Source organism: Oncorhynchus masou, chromosome 33 (genome assembly GCF_036934945.1).
Source record: "Oncorhynchus masou masou isolate Uvic2021 chromosome 33, UVic_Omas_1.1, whole genome shotgun sequence".
Taxonomy (NCBI): Eukaryota; Metazoa; Chordata; class Actinopteri; order Salmoniformes; family Salmonidae; genus Oncorhynchus; species Oncorhynchus masou.
The window spans coordinates 18,529,696-18,539,045 of NC_088244.1; the positions used below are offsets into that span (position 1 = coordinate 18,529,696).

Genomic DNA, 9,350 nt, shown 5'->3' on the forward strand with positions numbered 1-9,350 from the left:
ACCGTATATCTCGCAAGTAGACTAAAGATCAGCTGTCATCTGCAGTTTGCCGTAGCCTTTCTTGTCACCGTCTTCACGCAGCCAAACTGAAAATGTTGAGTGTATTTCCCAGAGGTGTGAGCTTTGCTTATTCAAAACTACCCCTCCCACTGTCTAATCTTACGAACGCAGTACACTCAATCGCTCTCTCTTTCGGTCTTTCTCTTTCTTAAACAGATACAAACACACATACTGTACACACACAGCTCTGGAGTGGGAGGGGTTTTCCCTCAATGAAGAACATAATACTTGCTCCTCTGGTTTCATTGTCTCTAAGTTATTTTTGTTGGATGACAAACAGGAATGAACAAGATGTTATTTCAGTTATTCATTAAACATTACCTTCAAGCGTTTAGTGTGGCGTTAGACAAACAAAAGTAGGATATCAAAACAAAATGTTGATCATGTTTGACAAGCACACACACACACACACGCACGTACACACATACGGATAGATGTGCGCACACACACACTTCCAGGTATCCAGTGAGACAGACATGATGAGTGGTGATGAGAGTTGGGCACAGCTGCTGTGTTGGCATTCACTCCTATCACTACAGTAGTGAGGTGGAGAGGAGAGTTAGTAATGAAGTACATAAGTACTTTTTATGTGTTACTTCAGCCATGTCTGTGATAAATGTGATTGGCAATGGGCACATCTGTTGGAGCAGTTGTGTATTTTGCGTCATCAGTGTTGCTTTATGTGGATCGGCTGTCTGATTCAGCTAGTTGGTGTAACGGTTTTCGTCGTCTGAAGAAGAGGAATCGGACCAAAGTGCAGCGTGGTAAGTGTTCATGCTTTTTATTGAATAACCGAAACAATTCTGTAATGTGCAAAACACTAAACAGAAAATAACTACCCACAAAAACCATGTGGGAAAAAGCTACCTAAGTATGGTTCCCAATCAGAGACAACGATAGACAGCTGTCCCTGATTGAGAACCATACCCGGCCAAAACAAAGAAATACAAAAACATAGAAAAAAGAACATAGAATGCCCACCCAAATCACACCCTGACCAAACCAAAATAGAGACATAAAAAGCTCTAAGGTCCAGGGGTGACAGTTGGAGTGCTTTTAGAGTAACAACATGAGAAAAAAAGTGTTAGCTTATGGACGGATTGATGTGTGTGCACCAAATGTCAGAGGATGGAGTCTAATTTAGTCAAAGCAACAAGCTTTATTAAAGACACAAAGAGAGAGAGACGGAGAGGGGGAGAGAGAGAGAGAGAGAACATGAATCATTATTTAGCTACACTGTTAAAAGAGAGGGTTTTAAAAACAACAAACAAGTGGCAGGTCCATCATGAAATATATTATTGCCCTGGAAATGTCTTTTTAAGCAAAATCCCCCCCACCTCTCCCTCTCCGCCTCTCTCTCTTTGTGTCTTTAATAAAGCGTGTTGCTTGCTGAATTCTCCTTGACTAAATTAGACTCCATCCTCTGATATTTGGTGTTAATTACACTCATCTGGGATGCATATTCTTTGGGTCTATAATGCTCTCATTCAGGCCTATTTCTGTCAGTTAATAACAGATGGCATCTGTTGCTCAACAGCCTGACTCTTCAAAGTCAAAGTGACTTGATATAGCAACAAGCTCTGGGGCAATCTGACTGAAATGTAGGAACTATGTGTGGGTCGTGATGAGTTGTACACTACATGACCAAAGTAATGTGGACATCTGCTCATCGAACATGTCATTCCAAAATCATGGGCATTCATATGGAGTTGGTCTCACCTTTGTTGCCATAACAGCCTCCACTCTTCTGGGAAGGCTTTACACTAGATGATGGAACATTGCTGTGGGGACTTCCATTCAGCCACAAGAGTATTAATTAGGCCGGGCTCTGATGTTGGGCTATTAGGTCTGGCTCGCAGTCGGCGTTCCAATTATTTGTGCACGGGGAAATTGTCATGCTGAAACAGGAAATGGCCTTCCCCAAACTGTTGCCACAAAGTTGGAAGCAAAGAATAATCTAGAATGTTATTGTATGCTGTAGCGTTAAGATTTATCTTCACTGGAACTAAGGGGTTCGAACCATGAAAAACAGCCCCATACCATTATTCCTCCTCCACCAAAAATTACAGTTGGCACTATGCATTTGGGCAGGAGCGTTCTCCTGGCATCCGCCAAACCCAGATTCTTCTGTCAGACTGTCAGATGGTGAAGTGTGATTAATCATTCCAGAAAATGTGTTACCACTGCGTCAGAGTCCAATGGCGGTGAGCTTTACACCACTCCAGCCGACACTTGACATTGGGCATGGTGATCGTAGGCTTGTGTTGGCTACTCGGCCATGGAAACCCATTTCATGAAGCTTCCTCTGATGTTCCTTCCAGAGGCAGTTTGAACTCGGTAGTGAGTGTTACAACAAGGACAGGCAATTTTTTACACACTATGTGTTTCAGTACTCTGCAATCCTGATGTTTCCACTTCACAATAACATCACTTACAGTTGACTGGGGCAGCTCTTGCAGGCCAGACATTTTAAGAACTGACTTGTGTGAAAGGTGTCTTCTTATGATGGTGCCACCTTGAAAGTCACTGAGCTCTTCAGTAAGGTCATTCTATTGCCAATGTTTGTCTCTGGTAATTGCATGGCTGTGTGCTCGATTTTATACGCCTGTCAGCAATGGGTGTGGCTGAAATTGCCAAATCCACTAATTTGAAGGCGTGCCACATACTTTTGTATATATAGTGTATATTTTGAGTTTCCCAATCACGGCCAGTTGTGATACAGCCTGGAATCGAACCAGGGTCTGCAGTGACGCATCTTGCACTGAGATGGAGTGCCTTAGACAGACTCAGGAGTCCCATAGGGCTGTGCACTATAAGGCATGCGGGTAAAAGTGTTGCTAAGGTATTGATGGAATGAGGCTAATGGAATGTGAGGCGAGCGTAACTGACAAGCAGACGGTCTGCTATCAATTTACTTTCATTAACGATTGCGCTGTAATTGCTTTGTTAGTTCGACCACGTTGGTCGCTATATTTTTGCAGGAAGGCTAGCTCACTGCACCTGAAAACCCTCGGGGAGGATTAAACTATTTAATGGACCATCGCATGTAAATTGATAGGCTAAGGATAGATGTTTTCTCTGAATGTCAAACGAAAAACATACTGTAGTGGACCAAACCTCAGTCATCTGTACCAATGCGTTTTATTGTATAGAGTTGTAGAGTCATAATAGGCTTTAAGGCAAAAGTAACAGAAAATGCACAACAATTAATCAGTTGTTATACCATGCAAGAATATTCAAGTAGAAAAGTAATCAAGAGACGCACTAAATTCTTTTGTAGGGGTATATCCATTTATATTTTACCACAAACTCATTGGGCCTAAATCATAAAACAAACTACAGGTCAATTTGTCGTATAACACATTTACTTTATATAACTCTGAAAATTACACTTAGCCTATTCAATTCAAGGTCAGACAGAAAAAGAGCAGATTCCCAAGACTGCGTCCTCAGCTGGATACAGACAGACTGCAGAGCCAATAGCTAATCCCGTCGCTTTAGTCTTTATTTCTTCCCCACGTGGGCTTCATCTGGAAAAAGAATATGTTTGAACATCTCATTACAAGAAGATAGGGCCAGCAACCAACACAGCTATTCATTAACTTAAAATCCATATGAGCGTTAATAATTCTGACAATCAGTGTGGGTAATTACCAACAAGTTTCCGCAAAAAAAATTATATCTGATTTAAACTTTTCGACTAGATGCTTTCTTAGCGTTTTTTCTGGATATTCGTCATAAAAGCAGCTTTCCAGAGACATGGTAGTCTACCTGTGATAGAGGGGTCCGTACTATATTCATAATAAATCATTCATTATATCAATTTACACATTTTATTCTTTACATCGGTCATTCACACACAGCACCCACCAGCCCCGCTAGTTACTCCTGTTCGGTCAGATCCTCGACAGGTGCGGACCTTTTGCCTGGGTGCTGTCTCTTCTCCGCGCGACTCTTGTTCACGTTGTCTAATAGCTGGAGCAACATGTTGGCCTTACTGCAGCCAGGGTCCAGCACGTCACAGGGACTGTTGGCGCCCAAATCCGGGCTCGTGTTATCCAAGTAGCGTTTGCCGGGGTGTTGACGCTTCTCCAACTCCTTGAGGTCCCCTGCGTCTGACTCGTCGTCCACCTCTCGCCTACCGGGATGCTGGCGTTTACTGTAGTACATCACGTAGCGCTTGCCCGGGTGCTGACGTTTGGAGAGTTCACTTAGAAATGCGGGGTTCTCTGTAATCTGCTCCAGTATTAAGCGCTTGCCTGGATGCTGTCTTCTCTGGAGCTCCACCAAAGAGTCAAATTCGTCTTCGCGTTTTCCCGGGTGCTGTCTTTTCTGAACCTCGCCATAGTCTTCGTCCTCGTCCTCCTCTCGCTTCCCAGGGTGTTGCCTTTTTTCCAGCTCCTCCTGGTACCTCTTACCGGGATGCTGCCGCTTCACCAGCCACTCTGGCTGAGAGGTCAACCCTTCTGTAAAAACAATTAATACATTATTAGTTTAGGGACAGCGGAAAATATCAATCTTACCACCACTTGTAATGACATGCGTACATGCATTTCCACTTGAACACACACCGTGTTAATGGCATTTACCTGTGAAAGTTATATTATCTAAAATATATTTTTTCTATGTAAAACTTTTTTTCTGTGTATATTTTTTCTGTCTTCATTTGTCCACCATTAAACGGTATGCTTTGGTGCCAGGACTGCGGGAAAATAATGGATACGTTTTACGCGCGCTTTGCAGATTGCCCTCTCCAAATTTATTTTCATCCAAACAAATAACAACATCTATTAATTTATTCACGTTTATCTTGCACAAAACACGAATAAAACATATTTGAAATGGTGAGTTATTTCTGTATAAATACCATGTAATCGAAATAATTTAGTTTCTGTCTTTGTGAAACTATACAATCGAATGATTTGTCTTCGTGCAAAGTTACTATAAATAGGCATAAAAATGCATGACTTGAATTTGTGTGTTCAGTGGGTGACATGTAGCCTAGCGGTTTGAGCGTCGTTGGGCTAATCAACCGAAAGGTCGTTAAATCTGTCGATGTGCCCATGGGCAAGGCACTTAACCCTAATTTGCTCCATACTACTATGACCGACCCTGTAAAACAGCACATTTCACTGCACCATTTGGTGAATGTGACAATAAACATCTTAATTTGTGTTCATTTCTTTGCTTTGTAATTCATGTCAAACACCACAGCTCTCGTCAAAAGCGGCCACTTTGCCAAAAACATCAAAAAGATCAAAAAGCAAATATTAAGCACCGTTCGCGCCATCCTCATCCTCTATATTTTTGAGAATGGAGCGGAGCAGGAGGCTCTCGGCTCTCTGTAGGATGATATCGTCAATTGTCTGCCGGTCCCCCGTCTCCTCCTCAGCGGGGATGCCCTGTCCTCGAGCCAACGTCAGGTTGCAGACCACTAGAGATGCCAGAATGATCAGGCAGGCGGGCTTCATGGTAACTTGGCTAGTCGTTCGAAAACAAGAGAATATATCCTTATTAGTGGAGATATACTACTTTAAAAGCATGCAGGTTGCATAATAATTCATTGACTTGGCGTTGCATAACGAATTTTGAGTTTTATATCTGTTTTACGCACATAATACGTTTCAATATTGGTGCGTAAAACTGGAAATTCCTTTTTGGAATAGGTATTTGCAAATAATTTTTGGGAGCACGTCCATGTACAAAAATACGAATTAAAATGACCCAAACTTACCTTAGATTTGTTTTCTGGCTAGTGTCACTCACAGCACCTTCAATAACCTAATTGCAGCAAACCAACTACAAAGGTTGTTCTTTGCCTCTTGCAGCGCTTGGAGACCGATTGAGGCCAAGTTTAGAGGTATGTGCAGATACAACAAGTCCAGCCATTTATAGTCAGTGGTTACCATCGTCACGCCAACCACGTTGTAGTAATTTCATAGGATTCCTTTCATAGGATTCAAATGATGTCACAAATTCGTGCGCAATTGGATTAAAGTCAGTTATAAGCTCTAGAGGACGATGTCCGGTTATTCTCTTGGGCGCCAGCTGGGCCGACCAGCCTAATCTGTGGGAGTGAAATTGGCACTTGATGATGATAACTGAAAGAGAGGATTCATTCATAAATCTTCTTATCATATGTGAGTGCGATAATTTGGCAGAACACCGATTAATTCACTTATTTTGCGAGTGTGGCTTTACTTACTAGTGGTTTGTTTTGATTAGGCCTACACTAAATGTCAATTATGAAAATGTTTGGATTCATTCATAAACCTACTAGTTACAGCCCCTATATCTGCATTTTATTTCCAATTATAGACATTCATTGGTGCGTCATGTTGGAAAGGACGTTGTTGTGCGCCATCTCCATGTCATTATTTTCCTAAATTCTCATCGAATTTAAACCTGTGGTAATATAGCTATGCTCCTGTGCTGTGAGTCAATAAGAAGAAAACCACATTAAGAATAGATGGCCAGAAGGCTCTAGATCAGCCCCTCGCGGTCACAGGTGCGAGACATGGTGTCTCCCATGCTCCATGTGAGCTCACCACATCCCTCAAGCGCACATTTATTAATGCACTCGTGGTCCCGCCCACACCTGATGGAAATCTTTGAGGAGCGCAAACAATATTATCCTAACTTGCGAAGCGGATGGACTGGGATCATTATGCACGGTCTGTTCAAACAGCTACCACACAGCTCAGACCTCTTGACCTTTTCCACAGTTTGATATGTTACAGCCTTATTCTAAAATTGATTTGGTATTTTTTTAATCATCAATCTACACACAATACCCCATAATGACAAAGAGAAAACCAGGTTTTTAGGAATGTTTGCAAAAAAAAAACCCCAGAACGGACAACCTTCTCTGCAGCACTCCACCAATCAGGCCTTTATGGTAGAGTGGCCAGACTGAAGCCACTCCTCAGTAAAAGGCAGGCCACTTGGAGTTTGCCAAAAGGCACCTAAAGGACTCAGACCATGAGAAATAAGATTCTCTGGTCCGACGAAACCATGATGTAACTTTTTGGCCTGAATTCCAAGCGTCACGTCAGCGGCAGGGAGACTAGTCAGAATTGAGGGAAAGATGAACGGAGCAAAATATAGAGAGATCCTTGATAACAACCTGCTCCAGAACTCTTAGGACCTAAAACTGGGGCAAAGGTTCACCTTCCAACAGATGTTTCATTGTAAGCTCATGTACTTGATTAGCGTTGCACTTTTGTTGTATTTTGATGAAAATGAAGCTATTTTTTGGCAAATGTTGCACTGAAGTATTTTCTGTGAAGGAAAACTATAGTTGCATGTCCCTGTCCACCTATTGAAGCAAAAAAAACACTGACTTTCAATATAAAACGCAACCCCTATCAATACGTGCTGCCCAAGCCAAGCGGAAATACAAGCTATGAAGTGCACCTTTAATTCATAGAACAAGATCTTGCTAATTTCTAGCCAAACCTCCACACCTTACATAGGAGATATACTGTAGTTTATCTAGTTAAACCACCCCAGGGACATTCTGCAGAACTGAAATTAGGTCCCTCTGTGAAACATCACTGAGGGCCTGGACTGGGGTCTATCCACCCCCCCACTTGATTCAGAAAACATATTTTTAAAGCGGGTGTCCAGACTGGGGGTGATTACTTGCTAAAGTACTGTTCTGTGAGGGACACGGCAAGCGACAGAAGCACAATTAACACCAGAGCATGTCTAACCTGTGAGGCCTCCTCTTCTGCAGTCGTCTCCGCTCCTCAAACTGTAATCACAGTGTGTAAAGACATAGGTCTACATGCTGCACAGGGACCAATTAGTTATGCACCCAGCACAGCAGATGAGAAACCGTGTGTTTGTTGGTTTTTCTAGCCTACAGAAGACCAGTGCTCGCTAACCCTGTAAGATGGTGAAAGTGGAGTTGTGATTTGATTAATTCTGTGCTCATTTGAAGCCTATGTAAACGCAGATGAGGGAGAGCTTCTAATGAGTAAAATACTGTACATGGAGTGGATGTGTTCTAACAGGATAGAATTAGAATCTAGAAAACTATGTGGCCTCTGACCTACCTGTGGAGTAGGATAAGAGTATGCACTTGTCTTTTCCTACACTTTGCTGATAACTACGTTGTTGTTGTTACGATTGTGAGGTCATCTCACCTAGCCATCTTATGATGAATGCACTTATAAGGACATAAGGCGAGACCCAAATGCAGACACATGAAGCAGATGGTTGAGTCCTGAAATGTATTAATCCAAGGGGTAGGCAAGAGGTAAGTCAGGGACAAGCGAGAGTCATAAACCGGGTGAGAGTCCAAAAAGGTACCAGACGAAGGGCCGTCTCGAGGTCAGGCCAGGCAGGGGTTCAGTAACCAAATCCGAGTCCAAACAGTGCAAGGGGATGGGCAGGCTTGAAGACAGAACAGGCAGAGTGGTCAGGCAGGTGGGTTCGGCGTCAGGACAGGCAAGCGTCGAAGCCAGGAGAACTAGAACCAAAAGAGACTGGGGAAAAAATCAGAGCAAGGAAAAACACTGGCACAGAGAGACAGGAAACACAGGGATATATACACCGGGGATAATAAGCAACACCTGGAGGGGGTGGAGACAATCACAAGGACAGGTGAAACAGATCAGGATGTGACAGCACTAATGTAAGTCGCTCTGGATAAGACTGTCTGCTAAATGACTAAAATGTTGTTATAGCACTCTTTATATCTAACAACTCTATGATTCAGATATTTAAATGTATGCATTGAAAAAAAGGACTCACTGATAGGTGACACGTTCCCCTCATGTTACTGTAGGTCTAGTCTGCTCTTCCCTCATGTTACGTGCTGGGTGTTAAAGTTGTGGGTAGTTCACATTTTAAACAGCCATGCTTTTTGGCAGTTTTTTTCATGACACTGTTCTGGAGGCGCTCTGTCCCTAATGGAGTTCCCTTGTGCGATGCTTGTAGGCACTAGACTATAATTAAGGCAAGCGCTTCCTTCCTTCACCTCTCATCAATAAGACCAAATACAAAGGAGGTTGGAGGAGGGTTATTAAGAGTGGGGAATCATAACAATTAGAGAGCAGGTCTACAGTATATGCTGGCGAAGAGGACATCATAAATATACACTCTGCAATGATGCTTGTCTTCCTCAACATCCACTGTTTACTTTCCACTGTCCTTGTTATGAATTGTTTTCAGTCGTGAGGAAGTTTATAAAGTTTTGTTTTCCACTTGCAGATCTGATAAGCATTCGCGTGATAAAGTAGGAGGTTGGACATAATCAAGGGAAATTATTTTACTTAATTAAC

At 42.6% G+C, this 9,350-nt stretch overlaps 1 protein-coding gene across 1 annotated transcript; it reads right to left on the reverse strand.

Moving 5' to 3' along the window:
• Positions 1-3,332: 3,332 nt before the first annotated feature.
• Positions 3,333-5,902, reverse strand: LOC135527527 (pro-thyrotropin-releasing hormone-A). The gene is made up of 4 exons (XM_064956026.1): positions 5,795-5,902; positions 5,339-5,541; positions 3,931-4,526; positions 3,333-3,590 (listed from the first exon to the last, which is right to left on the reverse strand). Exons 2-3 carry the CDS (start codon positions 5,529-5,531, stop codon positions 3,943-3,945), a joined length of 777 nt encoding a protein of 258 aa, XP_064812098.1. The 5' UTR covers positions 5,532-5,541; positions 5,795-5,902; the 3' UTR covers positions 3,333-3,590; positions 3,931-3,942.
• Between the last annotated feature and the right edge of the window lie 3,448 nt (positions 5,903-9,350).

Excerpts from the sequence above, each read along its gene's own strand:
- LOC135527527 (XM_064956026.1), bottom strand. The coding sequence starts at position 5,531 with ATGAAGCCCGCCTGCCTGATCATTCTGGCATCTCTAGTGGTCTGCAAC. Across the intron at positions 4,527-5,338 it reads GGATGAGGATGGCGCGAACG|AAGGGTTGACCTCTCAGCCA; the intron begins GTGCTTAATATT and ends TTGTTTTTACAG.